We start from the raw sequence: 15,754 nt of genomic DNA, 5'->3' as shown, positions 1-15,754 counted from the left end.
GGACAGGTTGACCGGAATCCGCGTCCTCTTCCTAATGGCCTTCTAAAGATATGATCTTCTGCTCAACAAAGGTCTAGTGATTTCCTCGTTAACGTCGATATCAAACATTTTAACAATAATAGCAGTGTAAAATCTAACCTCAAGTGTGGATACGTGGAGCGTCAGCCTATATCTACTGTTAATGACTGCAATAATAGAGCAGTAGTGGTCATCTACTGCTCTGTTGACCTTCCTAAGCTCCTATAGATGGCTCGGACGTCTGAAAATGTACGTTTATCAATCTTCTCCTGATGAGGCTTAATAGCTCTGGAAGGATTGGGCAAAAGGGGATAAAGGGATTTAGGATAAATCGTTATACATCAGGTTTCAGGACTGCATATAAGACGAGGAAAAATCTCAAGGGTGTATCGCTCAACACCTCATATTTCTCATCGAGAGTAGGCAATAGACTGAACATCATGAATCCTTTGAAATTCCCTATTCTGCTGCTTTTATCATGCACCCTCATAATGGCAGCTCCATCGCTTTCACCTAGAGACGGTGATGACCCTGTATCATGCGCACAGGGTAAGTACAGAAAGGCTCAATCATACCAATATATGATCAAAAGATTGAAAAGTTTTCTGTTGTATCTGGTAGGATGCATCACAGTGCTTCAGGAGTGCTCTGAGTCTATGCTATCCTCGGCGGACATTCAAGGATGCTTGACAGAATTTGGAACATGTAGTCTGTTATGCATTTCTGGCCTCTGAGGTCCACATGGACAGCCACAGTGTATGTAATTCTTAGGATTATCACATTCAGGGTTTCTAATAAGATTATTTGCAGCTGCAGCCTGAAGAAACGATTATAGGGGTAGACTTTAAACAATATATTTTTAGCAATTATGGGACGTATTGTATCTTGCAAATGCACTGCAATATTGAGTATGACCCAAGTGAATATACAGTCCAGCAAAGAGATTATGATATAAACGAGTCGACTCCCACCTTGGGCGACAGTATATGCAAAGCGATGCTGGCAGTGACGGTGGGCCAACAACGTATGGATCACAACTAAGCGTATGAGTGTGACGGGACCCGGGAAGCTCCCCTAAAAGCATGTCCCCTCCGGATTCAAATTTTTTGTTGCCACTTGAAAGCCTGGAGCATGTCATGTATCACGGAGGCACCAGTTCGAGTAGAAAATGGACGACTTTTTTCATTCTCATGCTAGCACTAGCTTAGTAGCTTTAACACCAAGCACCCGCTGTTGTCTCACAGCTGGTAGTTAGCATTTGAGTAACATTCCTATCAGGTGCTCTTTCGTTCCTGCGTGGCACGTCGAGAGAACCGTCAACGCGTCAGGTTTCAGCCCTGTATAGAAAAAGAGGGATGATCCCAGAAATATATTGCCCAACGTCTCATATTTTTCTTCAACTAGGCTTGAAATCATGAATTTCTTGAAGGTTGCTATGCTGTTACTTATTTCATGCACCCTTGCAAATACGGCTCCTGTAAGCTCCCCCCAAGACAGTGGCAACAACTCCTTCTGCACAAAGAGTGAGTGTAGAAAGGCTCACTCGTGTAGGGGTATAGTCGCAGCATTGACGGTGTTTTATGCCATATTGCTTAGGATGCATCCGAAAATTGGAAACGTGCACTAGATCGTTCTCTTCTCCGAAGTGGAGATGTGTTTAAGCATTTTTTCAAAATGCATCCAACCATGCCCTTCCGGAACCTTAGAGTTGCAGGAATAGCAAAAGTATGCGCAGGCTTAAAGACTACAAATAGCGGTTTTCTAATAGGAATGGTTTGTAGCTGCACATCCTAGATAGACTTATAGTGTCAAATTGAATATAATTCAACGGAATATATGCTGGATTTCTATTACATCGTTGAATAACATGAAGCTCAGCCAACTATCTCAAATCATCCGTTCATCCAACTATCTCAAATCATCCGTTCATCCAACTATCTCAAATCATCCAGTATGAATCCCTGAGATCATTATACGAAACATTGAAGTTTGTTGCAGACTTATTGTTAATTGGGGATTGAGAAAGTTTAAATTCATATCGATGAGTAAGTTATGCCATTGGAGCTTTCTAGGATAAAATATCAATGTCGGTGTTTATTAACAAGATTCCGTTCGCTACTCCAACGGATTGACTCTTTCAGTGTATTCCAGTAGAAGTCCACCAATAGGAAACCTCACTTGTTCCCGCGAAGGCGGTCATGACGTCAACAAGAACTTAGGGTTGATCCAGAATGGTGGGAAACATGATTTGCAAAGTGGTATCGGAACTGAAGTGTTCTTAAAACATTCCAAACATGGTGGAGATAGCTATAAATGGTTGAGAGTATTTTAGCTATCAGGTTAAACTTCTTCTTGGAAAATGTCAGCCGGCGGCAACGTGAACTGTACATGAGAGTGCCTATTCCCTATATGTGTAGCATATTACTACTGTGTATAAATTTGTGGTTATATCATTTGAGATTATAGGGTATCCGTGTTGCATCTCATCATTGAGTTTCCCCTTCCTGAGGTTGCACCATACCAACTATATTTCGGCGCCAATTTCATAACAGCGCTTTTCTACTGACTTGGGAACGAAGCGAGACGTGGTAACATCGGCTGTGGGACAAGGAAGAAGATCGCCATAAGTACGTGCGAGTCAAGATAGTCCCCTCAGGAGGAATACAAGAACAATGACGCTTTGTGGAGTACTAACGGCGACTCTATGAGTATTTTGGTAACGAATCAATGCGACACTGGGAGCACCGCAGTATCCAAATATTCTAGGAACGGAGCACGAGGGATGGTGTAGGAGAAATAAATTATACAGGAATGAAAATATAATTTTTGAAACTGCATAAAAGACGAGAACTCCAGAGAAGTCCTCATCAGTTCAAAGCTCGTAGCAAATATTTAAACATCCAACCAAGCATATCACAATGAAGAACGTCGCAACTTCCATCCTCACCTTGGCATTATGCATCTGCATGATACCATTTTCCGTAGCCGACTTGACCACTTGCACCGCAGGTCCGAGCTTGATTTTAACAAGAGGGAATATGTTAATCTTTTGAAATTTACAGCATGCACTAGCACACTCACCACCTGTACAGCTGCTGCGCCTACTGACTCAAACCGCGTCGCAGCTATTACGGCATGCACCACCGCCTTCGAAGAGTGTACCGCTGCCTGTATTTAAAGTGGCTTGGACCAATAGGGAAAGGCAATTGAAAACAGTATGATGGCCTTTCCATCCTATTTAGATGGTTCTAACTGCTAACTTATATTATCTGTATAGTCCAACTTTCTGAGAAAAAGTATTAAAAAAAATGTCTGTACCGAATGTGACTTGTACTACTACTTAAATGCGTTGAGTGGTACATATGTAGCCCTCTTTAACTCACGATTATTTCCTCTCGTTTTATAACAGCTCTGTGAATTAAAATTTCATAAAAATACTTATGGTTCTTGATTGATTATAACGACGAGAGTTGCCTTGACTCGTTCGACTTACATAAGGGCTGCCGGATAATGCCGATTTATCTTCTCACGCTTGTTGTGCCGACTCTCACGCCGGACAAAAATGCTGACCAGTTAGCCTGGGTGTTGTCCTGACCAGTGACGTGACTAGTACCGTGACCAATTTCATAGTGTCACACATATGTTGTCACGCTAATTCATCATTAGCAGGCTCAACAGTAAATAACATATTACTTGATTGTTTAACATTTCTTCTTACTCCGCACTGAATTAAAACGCAAGACAATCAAATAATTTGCCATTTACTGTCGAGCTTACTAATAATGAATTAGCGTGACAGTATATGTGTGACACTATGTAATTGGTCACGGTACTAGTCACGTCACTGGTCAGGACAACACCCAGGCTAACTGGTCAGCATTTTTGTCCGGCGTGTCTTGGTCCGATGGTCCGTTGTCAGATTTGATGTGTCAGTTCTCTTTTCTTCTCTTTAAGCTTTTCATAACAGAAATCACTCCATAGACCCATGGAGGACCGTTTTTCAGCTTTATCTGAGTGAATTGTGGTTCTGGAAACTAGGTACAATTTACCATGACCACGACCACGTCTATTACCACGCACGCAACCCATCTGATTACCATCAGGCCGGCGCCAGGCAACGCTGAAGCTGGAAGTTGATCGATTCGAATGTAAATTATTTTAACAATGATTGAACATCTTTTTAATTAGTTTTCCTACCTCGAGTAAACATGTGAGATATAGGTTTGGTGCACTGGAGGTTGGTCTCACTCTGAATCCTAGGCGAGTCGCGACTGTTAATCTGAGGTTTCTCAATGTGTAATTTCGAACTATCCTTCTTCCAACATCGTCTGGGCTTCACCGTTACCCATTACCCGCCAACATATATCCTGAACAGTGGCTGTCATTCCTATCCTGGTCGGCTAGAATTTAGAATCTCCGGGCAACCTACAGACATAGGTAACCAATCGAATATGCAGAAGGATGCAACCATCTGTCGACTGCGGGAAAGAGAATTCTGCCGTTCACATATGGTGTGATAGAATTACTGTGTATACCGCAGTATCTCACTGTTAAGCGGTATATAATAGCGACAAACCGGATGAACAGATTTTTTCTTGAACATGTCTTCGCTAACCGACTCTCAGATTACTCACATCGAAACCACGCTTTTAAATGCGTATCTAAACTCTAGAATGCTATTTGATTTGCTTATGGGTTTGTGGCTTAGCCTTGATTATTCTACCATGATCACTGAAGACGATGTTGTAGGGTTGTATACCGTTGTGTATTTTGGAACGTTGTATCTATACAGTGAATTCCGATCCCAGAATCTGATAATATAACACTCTGACACGCGCAAAGTATCCAAAAAGCCATCCAACACAAATCGCAGCATTGTTCTCTCCTTCGTATCAGCACTGTATATCATCTGTCTCGTGGAATATGCACTGCACTGGTACACCTCCAACATGGTGTTCGTCAATGGTGGGAAGACGCGCGATGATATCCTCGAGACAGAGTTGACGCCTCCGCACTGGTATGTAGTGCTCATGGGCGCAGTGCTTTTGTATGCGTCCTTTATCATATCTGACGGGCTTTTGGTAAGTTGCGCTGGTGTTTGGATGCTGGTTTATTCTGACTGGGGATATGCCTTTAGGTGTGGCGATGCTATCACGTCTGTGGTCGATCGATCAGATGGCTGGCAGTACCTTTAACGCTATTTATTGCAGAGTGCTGTATGGTCACGTCATTGCCTTCAAGTCCTGATAATTAATCTCACCCCCCAGCTCTGTACATTGCATTCATCTGTCTCGGAACGGACCCCATTGCCAACGCACTTGCGTTCACGCTGCTCGCGACTACCCTCTGCACGACGTGTCTAATCGCATACCGTATCATCACTGCCTCGAGTTCAAAGGATGCTTATGGCTCGTTGCCATCCCAGAGGTTATTTCACCGCATCCTAGCGATGATCGTCGAATCGGCCGCGGCATACGCGGTCGTGCTACTTGTCTGGTCAATTGTGCCACACCTCCCCGGTCCGAATACAGCGGCAGCAGGATATGGGAAGATTGTAGTGAACGGATATGTGGAAACGGTTCTGGTGGTTGTATCGGTGTGTGGATCTGTTATTGGTTATGTATTCACAAACGTATTGATGGGCATTGTAGGGTATGGCGCCGACGGTTTTAGTTGCGAGGCTCGCTGTTACCAATACGAGCAGCACTACCCTATCAGCGACAACACGGGAGGTGTATGTATCAGGCCTGCAATTTGGATCCTGTAGAAGTATATGCACGACTTTGGAACAGACAGGAAGCCACAGTCATAAACTCGCTGGGAATCTGAGCATGTCAGACTCTGGATCCGAAAAGCGGTAAGGCATATAGATGGTGGAAATCACTATATCTGTTTGGAACACAGATGTCCTTGAAGGGCAGTTAAGTTAGATTTGAGTAGCCGAAATTCTAAATGCACTTTTTATGTTTGCATGCGTTGATCTAGGGAGCACTGTAAAATACATCCAATTATTCAGTCGCGATTGGCGCTTTTCTGAGAGTAGGTACCATACTCACACATCTGCTTTCCATGCACCTTCAACTGTTGTAAGGGAGTAAGATTTCAATGAATAGAGGCTGACAATTGAACCTAAGAAGAGGACATAAGTTCTGTAATAAAAGATGTTTAACACATTTAGATATGTGTATATAAGCCCCGATGGATGGAGTCTTGTTGGGGAGCAAGGCGTTCACATCATATCAAATTCCTCTTGTAAATGGGAGATCCTTGTATAAAGCTCGAGTTCGAACACGGTGTGATTGGCCGTCTGACAGTGACAGTCGGAGTCGGTCTTGCCATTTCTGTTCCTTTAATTGCTTACTAATGCTTAGAGTGCTGCCGGGAACCGGCATCATCTTGGGTGCAAAGGATGTTATTCTTGGTCTACGATTCAATTCCAAATAAAATGTCTTAAATGCATATCAACCTGGGTGATCTTTGAGAAGCAAAATGCCCATGAAAAGTGACACGAGCTCAGAAGAACTTTTTGAATATCACCAGGCGGTTCGTGTTGCATTGCGTTTAGAGGCTTGAGCCTCCAGAAGTGCCTTGATTTCCCTTGGCAATATTTTTGCACTTGACAGGTTAGAGTGGAGCGAAACCCACGCAGAGCTCAACTGCTCAACAAGAGAATACTCCGGGTAACCTCTAAGTCGGTCGACCAATCGCGAAAAAGGGCCGTGAGAAAATGTTGCCACGTGCCGAGAATGCTCAGCATGCTGACAGAAAGTGGATTTGACGGCAACGCTGCTTTGCTCGATGACCACCACCGCGACGTCGCCGACGACGGACCCACACATCGAGCTCAACAGGATAAGGCGGCCTCCGCCTCTCTCAGCAGTACGATTTTTTACGGAGGAGAACTTTTCACCCCCGCCGTCTGCTTCTGCATCTGCTCACCCACACAATATCCACAACAGCAATGACAATAATTACAATGCCGGCAACGGACCCCATGGAAGCCAGGACCACCTTCCTACGAGCCATTCATACGACGACGCCCACTCTGCAAGCAACCATATTCGACCGCTCTGGAAACGAGCACTCTTCGAACTGCTTGAGCAGCCGACATCCTCGCGGGCTGCATTTGTGGTACACATGTTCACGATCTTCATGATCATTTTCTCCGCAAGCATCACCGTGCTAGAGACGGTACCCGCCGTGCATTCAATTTCAACAAGGGTGTGGTTTGGTGTCGAAACGAGCATCGTTGCGCTGTTTACGGTTGAGTATGTCGCGAGGTGTTTGGCATGGAGTTATTCGTGGCAAAGCCTGTTCCATTGGCAGTTTTGTGAGTTGCACTATGACTTCTGCGGGTTGACGAAGGATTTGAATATCGATGTCGAATTGAAGCATTCTTTGGGGTGATTGACCTCTTGTCGGTGCTGCCGTACTATCTGGAATTGCTACTTCAGCAAGATACAGTAAGCTTTGAAATCCAAGTTCCAGCGTGTCGAGCATCTAACATTACCCAGTCCGTATTTTTCCGCTTCTCCATACTACGCATGTTCCGCCTCCTACGCGTCTTCCGACCATTCCGATACAATCACACAATCCTACTGTACGTGCCCTCCCCAACGATTTTTGGTGTCAAATGTTAATTGGGCGGCAGAACGATGGAGGTCATGTATCTCTCCGTACGGCGGTCGCAACACGCGCTTCTGGCGATTGGGTTCTTTGTATTTATGATCTTGACGGTGTTCAGCACTTTATTGTACGTCTCTTTTCATTTATTTTTGATTTGGGGCTTGGCCCGTCGTATTCATTATTCCTTTTCGCTCTTCTTCTGGGTACTAACTTCTCGCCGAATTCATCTTCTACACATCCCGCAACCTTAACCTTTCTATTCAACACCCACCTCGACTCCACGCGTCACAGATACTTTGCCGAGCGCGGGACATGGGACGAACTTCTTGGAACATTCATAAACGCCGACGGTGACCCAACACAATTTTCGGTGCGTCCTAACTTTCCTCCTTTTCTATTGTCAGGTTCTTTGAGACTAAAGCCATGTATCTGTCCATGTATCCCACAGTCGATTCCAGCAGCGGCATGGTTTGTGTTAGTCAGTGAGTATCGATTTACCTCATCCTCTTTCTTATAGCTCCCTCTTTCACAATGAGGAACACCTCTTGTGCTGCTCTCGCCTACACGTCTGTATGCTTGTCGCATACCAAATATACTCATGCCTATATATGTTGGGCTGCATGGCGGGCTTACAACAGGTTACACAGGGACATATTTTCTTTTATAGGATTTATTTCCCTGTGCAGTATTTTCGTGCAACAAAGTTGATATGTGACCTGTCTATGTCTGGTCTGTGACGGCAGCACCAGCATGATTGCTCTCGTTCCCAATTTTCTTTCTTTTCCCGAAGATGGTATACATCCCATCCGATCCCGGTACCTCCCTCCCTTGGATGCTTCTTCACCCTTTTATTCGTCCTCACCTTCCTACACCGTTTCATTAAAAGTTCATTTGTTCATCTTTTCCTTTCCTTTTTTCCTCATCTTGATCCCATTAGTATGCAAGTTACTGACGTCTTGTTATCTACAGCAATAACCACTGTAGGCTACGGCGAAATTACACCGCGCTCTTTCCTTGGGCGCCTTATCACCCTCCCTATCCTCGTTTGCGGTCTGTTGCTCATCACACTCCCTTCATTCGTCCTGGGCCGCGAGTTCAGTCTTGTGTGGGAGAAGATGACAGTAGGGAGAGGCGTTGGCGGCGCTTTTGGTGGCGCTGAGCGAAACGGGAATGGGGGTACAGAGGGAGATGCAGACGGGGAGGGTGCTGATGCAGAAGCACGACGGAGGGAAATGTACGCGCATGACAATCACTCCCTTTACTCCCCCGAATTCTCTACACGGCGGCTGGGCCAACAGCAGCCGCGGCAGTATCCCTCGTACGCAGCATACCCATCATATGCGGGACACACACCGTATCCACCACGCACACCTGCTTTTGCACTGGGTTCTGGTGTCTCTGGGCTTGGCAGCGCCTCTGGTCCTGAAGGCACGATGCGCTCTAGAGGGAGGGACCTGTCGAATCTTAAGCTCGCACAGAATCAGACGGAGTTAAGTAGACAGATTGAGGAGCTCGCAGCGGCGGTGGACGTACAGGGTCGGGTGCTAGAGCGATTAGTTGGGATGTTGGATGAACTTAGCGGTGGGAAGGAAGTCGGGGAGAAGAAGGCGTGGCTTGAAAGGAAGAGGGATGCGGCGAGCTGACACCATGGAACCCTTTGGAACCTGGGGTGCTCTGGCCAATATATATTTCGGATCTTTTGTTATCTGGGTTGGGTTGGATTTTTTGATTATTTGGTCAAGGTGGAGTTGGGATCAGGGTTAGTTAGATGTATCATTACTAGTTAAGACAAGTACTACTACGTTTTTAAAACGCGATCCATCGTAATGGAATTTCTAAAATTCGTTTGTAATTTATTTCGTCATTTTATTTTCTTCTTTTTTGGTGGGGCAATATGGATATCACTGCAGCACAGTTGTGTGCATTGAAGACTATGAATAGGTTGGATGTTTTTATTACTACTATGACTTATGTTAACATAAAGTCATGAGTGCACCCATCACAATGTGTTCGCAAACTACAATACATCCATGTAAAAAATTGTCATGTTTAAAGTCTGCTCCTGTATTCCTCTCCTCTAGGATGCCGCTACGAGATATCCCGGTTAGAAGAGTACTTCCAGGACACAGTACAAGAAGAAACACACACTGTTCTCCCTCTGGTGGCTAGATACCGACACCACATAACGCGTTGCACGCCATAAATTGTTTCAAGCAGTCTTGTATGCCCGACGGGGATGCTAAAGATGTAGACTCGCATGCCACAACGTCTGTAATACAGCCTAGAGGGTGCAATGAGGGAAAAAGTGAGTTAACGGTGTCAGCGACTGAAAGTTTTCACGCTCACCCTCGGCGCATGATGCAGGATCGCCGGAACCGGCGAGCGCAGGAGCCGCCGTTAATATGACTGCGTAAGATATAAGCGCCAGTAACTGAGGAAGTTTGAAGAGATTCATGATGTTTAATCTTGTCTTTGGTGCTGAGGAAGTGACTCAATTTATATGTAGTAGAGTGTAAGGATCCACTGCCTTATAAATATCTCGAAGTCGCCCGTCCGTTTCTTACTCAGGGGTGCAAGTTCTACTATTGGTCGATAGTTTGTCCGAAACGCGTTTATCCTACTCGTTCGCCTTAGATTCTTCCATTCCATTGCCGTTCATGATTAGTATTGATACGCACAGCGGATACTCGAGTTATATCTGATGTATGTTCTTAAATGAATCCATAACGGATCATATCTTGAGACTAAAGAGATTCAACGCCACGATAACTGTATAACGAATCTCGCTTGGTCTTGTAGGGGTAAGGACAAGGAAATGTGTCATGTATAAGTGAACTGGTTAAGGAATCATATTAATAGCATGTATAATTAGTATAAAAGTGATAAAACTAAACTATGAGATAAATTTCGGTAACATCCATACGATAATTGTCATCCAGGGTCTAGGACTTATACAATACCTTTTCCGCATGCTCTGCCTTCATATGGGCTGCAACTGCCTGGGGAGTCAGTGATGTACCGCATAGAGGACATGTTCGCAAATACGTTGCCACATGCTTCGCCGCGGTGTGCTTTGCCAGGTTTTCTGCAATGAAGAACTTTGTATCGTCAGTGCAGTTGTCCCACTGGCACTTCCCACCATTGCTATTCATGTGGTGTCGCCCAAGGTGGGTCTGAAGAGCGTCTTGGTTGTTTCTAATTTGTGATTTACACCCCTGCCACCCGCATTCAATCATTTTATCCTTATTTGAAACTTTGAACGTGTCATATGGAAGTATATCCCTGTCGTCAGCTGAGACTGATGAAGATCCCATGGTACTACGGGCCCTGGTATACGGAGTGGAAGTCTTCCGCGCCCTTTCTCTCAGTTTGGATATGGATGGAATACGCCCCATGTTGTGAAATCCTGGGGACTTGGGCGAGGACGAAGGAGAACGAGCTGGAAAAGCCATTGACATTTTTCTGGCCGGCGACCCTGGAGATCTTGGAGAACCATGCTCACGCTCTGAGTATCTCAAATGGTACCCCGGAATTTCTGCAAACATTCTGTCAGGTATTGGGCTCACTGGCTCTTCCGACTCAGGGAGAACGGAGTGTCGTAAAGGACGCTCATGAAGTTGCATATTGGACATTGTCTCAGATACTGATGTAGTTGAGTCTTTGTGGAGTATATCCCCACCAGAATTGCCGGTATAAGCAAAGTGAGGCGGAGGTATGCCTGCAGAAAGGCCTGGAAAAGTCGCTGATCGATTGTAAAGTGAGGAGCAACCTTTATTGGGAGTTGTGGGTGGAGACAGCCTGAAACTTAGAATACTTCCATCGGGCATTTCTGGGATTGCTGTTGGAGAGAGGGGAGGAGAAATATGGGAAGGAAGTGAGTCCATTGATGCTTGGTTGCAGAGGATATGGAATATTGATAGCTGACGGAATAGACTTTCAGAATCGAGATCAGTAAGTTCTATGAGTTATTGCAATACATCTTGTGACTTTTATACATGAGAGCTGGCAACAATGCGCGCCAATTTTCCATAAACATACACCCTCACTATGCAAATAATGCGCGTAGGCGAAAGTCAATGCGTGTGTAGATGATATGCGGGTGGCTTTGGCCAATGCGAGCACTCTTAATCTGGCAGTCCTGCGTGGTTTGGGCGCTTTGACATGCTGGTCCAATATTTGGTTGTCAAAGTGTTGTGGGTCAAAGCACGATGTCCGAGACCCCAAACCCTTTTTCTGGTTAATACATGAAATACTACTATCCTCTATGTGCTTAACTTTGTGATCACATTGGTGTGTATTTTTCCATAGAAACGGGCCCTAATGGGACCAACTCTGAGGGTGATTGTATAATCATGAAGTTGAGGTGACCTTCGGGCAATCGTCCAGTATCGATGCTTGGTGACCAGCCTCCAGGCTCCAGCTCAGGGATTCCCCTGCTCAGAAAGAATGGGGCGTGGGATGATGGCCGGACCAAACCGGACAACTATGTTGTTCACTGTTTGTTTACTACGATGAGTAAGCAATTTGCCAACGGCTCACATTCACTGTCCTCTCTTGGCCTCTTAAATTTTCTTTCGTTTCTCAAGTCTGCTTTCTAGTTGAGTCTTTTACCCCCCTTCTGAACTATAATTCGTTCTCTCTTACTCTCTCTTACTACTCTGAAGGTATCATACTCTGTCATCCAATCTGCTCCTTATGGACAGAGAATATCGCTCTTCTGATGATCAAGCCCCAAAGTACAAGTTGGTTTATGTACAAGATAAGCGTTCAAAATACACCCACACCTTCTTTTCCACAATATACCTGGCATGGTATGCTCTACTTTGATGTAATCGGTAGTTTTCTGTACTTCTACTGCCGATTAGCACCTTTCCAGCTGCGGATCCCGAAGTTGACCTTTTTCCACTTGTCTGCACGCCTTCTGGACTGGAAGTTGTCGATTCATTGCATGGTCAAGTCAATTATCCGCGGCTTTTATAGTATTCTTCTTTCTTTATATTCACCCACAAGCAAAAGCTCCATATCTATCCACTTGCAATATGGCGGTATCACTGGCAGATGACATTGAAAACAAAATGGAAATCCCCAACAATATTATGAAGGCAATAGACGCCGACTCGCCGTTCCAGCTCGACACGGGAGATGCTGAATACGCAAATAAATGTCTTATACTCAATGGCGCGATACAGAAAATTGGGATGGGGAAGTACCAATGGTATATCGATTTCATAGCCTCCATTTCATTGCTCTTCTAAAAGTCACTTAGGCGTTTGTTCATGGTAACCGGGTTTGGATACTTCTCGTATGCTCTTCAGAACCACATAGCCTCAAGCACTCCGTACTGAATATAATATTTATCTAAAGTGGCAATGCCTGGATGGTACATTTTTATACTTTGTGATGTTGTCATTCTTTCTTACCTTTCTACAACGCCAGGTAGCTACCAATTTGATACTCCCTACCATCACACCGGAGCTCACGTCAAGCTCACGCCTCCCATATCTCACACTTGGCCAGAATATTGGATTGCTGGTTGGCGCTGCATTCTGGGGGGTGGCCGCTGATATCTGGGGACGGAAGTATACTATATTTGCATTTCTTTTGCTGCTGCGATTTCTGAGTTATCTTCAACCAGGATATCATTCACCCTTACACTGCTGATGATAGGCATCTTCTCTCTGTGTGGTGTATTTTCCAATGACTACCCAACGCTCATCGGATTAGGGGCGGCATGGTCTGTTGGGGTAGGCGGCAATTTGCCTGTCGATTCTTCGATCTTTCTGGGTAGATTTAGTTCTATATTTAACCATTCAATTGTGCTCAGTCCCCACAGAGTTTTTACCAGGAACACACCAGTACCTACTTACAGTGCTCTCAATTTGGTGGTCTTTTGGTCAATTAACAACCAGCCTTGTACGTTCATTTCCCTGAACGTTTTTTATTCTGACAAAAAGGCTTACCAGCTCTATTTAGGTGGCATGGCCGCTCATCAGTAATTTTTCCTGTAACCATTTATCTGCTTGCAAACCTCGCGAAAATAGGGGTTGGAGGTACCTGCTGCTTGTGCTTTCGCTTCTCACATTTTGCTTTTCCCTTGTACGGTTTCTTTGGTTCGAGCTGTATGAGAGCCCGAAATTTCTTATAGGCCGAGGAAAAGACCTAGAAGCCATTTCCGTCGTAAAAAAGGTCGGGGAGGTCAATGGTAAAGAAGTCGAGTTGAATGTGGATGCCCTCGCAAGCACAGGAGATCATACCGACAAGGTAAAAATCAACCAGCCACACGACACTGGTGATCACGTAGCGAAGGAAGAAAAATCAACTATACTTCTGACGAAATGTATGCCCACGACCACATTAGGGACATCAAGTGCTATAATGTACGCCAAATTTGCTATCCTTGATTGGAACCGCGTCAAGCCGCTTTTCGCCACGAAGAAGCTTGCATATTCCACGAGTTTGTTGATCATTCTTTGGGGTACGATGTCTTTCCTGTTATTCTGGGACACTTTGTACATCGACTTCCCTTATTAAATCCATTCCCATAGCACTTATTGGACTCGCATTTCCACTGTGAGTCCCTAACATGGTGGTGATCTTCTCTTTCAAATATCTTTCAGATACAACTCATTCATCACGTATTAGTACGTTTGAATGGAACTCTTTCTATACAAAGGAAGCGCTAACTAGAAGCCTGTTGAAGCCTAGCCATGCGTGGTGCTCACTTCGGCGACGGATCAACATATGTCACCTACCGTAATGTCAGTCACAAGTAGACTCCCACTTCTTGCTCTTGGCCTCAACACTGATATTGCTGTTTCTTCAAACCATTTTAGCAAGTAATTTTAAGTGTTGTTGGTATCCCTGGTGCGTTGCTTGCGGGGTATATGGTGGAAATGCCCGTGCTAGGACGACGAGGAACTCTTTCGATTTCCTCAGGCATGCTATATCTTATATTCCATTTCATCATGTATACTAATTCGACATCATTCACTTCACTCAGTCTTCACCGGTGTCTTCATTCTCCTTTCTCTTACGTCTCGCTCGTCACCTGCATTGCTTGTGTGGAATTGTGCTTATACATTTACGTCCAACGTCATGTATGGTGTTTTGTACGCTCTGACTCCGGAACTATTCCCAACCCGGGAAAGGGGCACAGGAAATGCATTATGTGCAGGTGCAAATCGAATATTTGGTGTAATGGTGCGTCCTAGTTTACCATGATTCTCGTCCCACTTGACCTTTGCTAATCACCTGGTCTATCTGAACCCGTCTTCTTTGCCGTACACGACCGGATGTGGCATATAGGCTCCTATCATAGCCCTTTATGCCAATATCACTACGTCCGTGCCCATCTTCGTATCAGGGACCGTCTTTATTCTCGCTGGAATTGTAACGCTTGCACTGCCTTACGAGCCTCGGGGGAAGGCAGCGCTCTAGTACTTATCCAGATATTGTTTTCTTTTGAAGGTCATCTTATCTCTTTGTCATTTTATACACAGCGGTACAGTCACCGCATACGTCCTGGCGAATGACTACCAAATGTTTGAAACATGAATATTTACTGAGATAGGTGGTTATATATGCGACGACGCCGGTGACTGCAAATAAACAAATGAAGATGATAATCTCTTACCCGGGATTATTCGCCAGCTTTCTCCTCAGACATCTATCAGCCTCCCGGACGGTACCGGGTATGGGAGGTGGTATATATCCAGATGTGCGGGATACGCATGCATTGGAACCACTACAAAACCACTGTATCACCGCAGGCTCCGGTACATGTTTGATGTCAAACATTGACAATCAAACAGATATTATGTAGGATATAGATGTTTGATGTCACGCACATATTGTGTTTGACAACAAACATGCTTCAAACATAAATTGTGTTTGAACTCTGTGTGACATCAAATACCAAATATGTTTGAGCACTGTTTGTTAAAAAATATTGGCCTGACATAATTCCTGTTTGAATAGCTGTATGATAAGGTTCTGTAAGAGATCAACCATAAAATCTGTATCTTATCTAACATGAATATCAAACATATTTTATGTAAGCATTCAACCAGAATATTTGTCCAAAATCAAACAATTATCAAACATCCATTTT

The 15,754-nt window shown here is 44.6% G+C and overlaps 3 protein-coding genes across 3 annotated transcripts; 2 read left to right on the top strand and 1 right to left on the bottom strand.

The window, feature by feature from the left end:
- Window positions 1-6,816: 6,816 nt before the first annotated feature.
- JR316_0007522 (Potassium voltage-gated channel subfamily B member 1) lies at window positions 6,817-9,287 on the top strand (the record flags this gene model as incomplete). The annotated part of the gene is made up of 7 exons (XM_047893263.1): window positions 6,817-7,348; window positions 7,411-7,481; window positions 7,533-7,618; window positions 7,670-7,771; window positions 7,936-8,014; window positions 8,093-8,126; window positions 8,614-9,287. The coding sequence occupies 7 exons, from the start codon at window positions 6,817-6,819 to the stop codon at window positions 9,285-9,287; spliced, it is 1,578 nt and encodes a 525-aa protein (XP_047748545.1).
- A 1,299-nt stretch (window positions 9,288-10,586) lies between these two features.
- Window positions 10,587-11,471, bottom strand: JR316_0007521 (uncharacterized protein; the record flags this gene model as incomplete). The annotated part of the gene is made up of 1 exon (XM_047893262.1): window positions 10,587-11,471. The coding sequence occupies one exon, from the start codon at window positions 11,469-11,471 to the stop codon at window positions 10,587-10,589; it is 885 nt and encodes a 294-aa protein (XP_047748544.1).
- A 1,212-nt stretch (window positions 11,472-12,683) lies between these two features.
- On the top strand, window positions 12,684-14,175 carry JR316_0007520 (MFS siderochrome iron transporter 1; the record flags this gene model as incomplete). Its single annotated transcript, XM_047893261.1, has 6 exons — window positions 12,684-12,859; window positions 12,911-12,946; window positions 13,009-13,024; window positions 13,081-13,223; window positions 13,280-13,428; window positions 13,790-14,175. 6 exons carry the CDS (start codon window positions 12,684-12,686, stop codon window positions 14,173-14,175), a joined length of 906 nt encoding a protein of 301 aa, XP_047748543.1.
- Window positions 14,176-15,754: the final 1,579 nt, after the last annotated feature.

Source organism: Psilocybe cubensis, chromosome 6, assembly GCF_017499595.1.
Source record: "Psilocybe cubensis strain MGC-MH-2018 chromosome 6, whole genome shotgun sequence".
Taxonomy (NCBI): Eukaryota; Fungi; Basidiomycota; class Agaricomycetes; order Agaricales; family Agrocybaceae; genus Psilocybe; species Psilocybe cubensis.
This window is presented reverse-complemented; position numbering and strand designations above follow the sequence as displayed.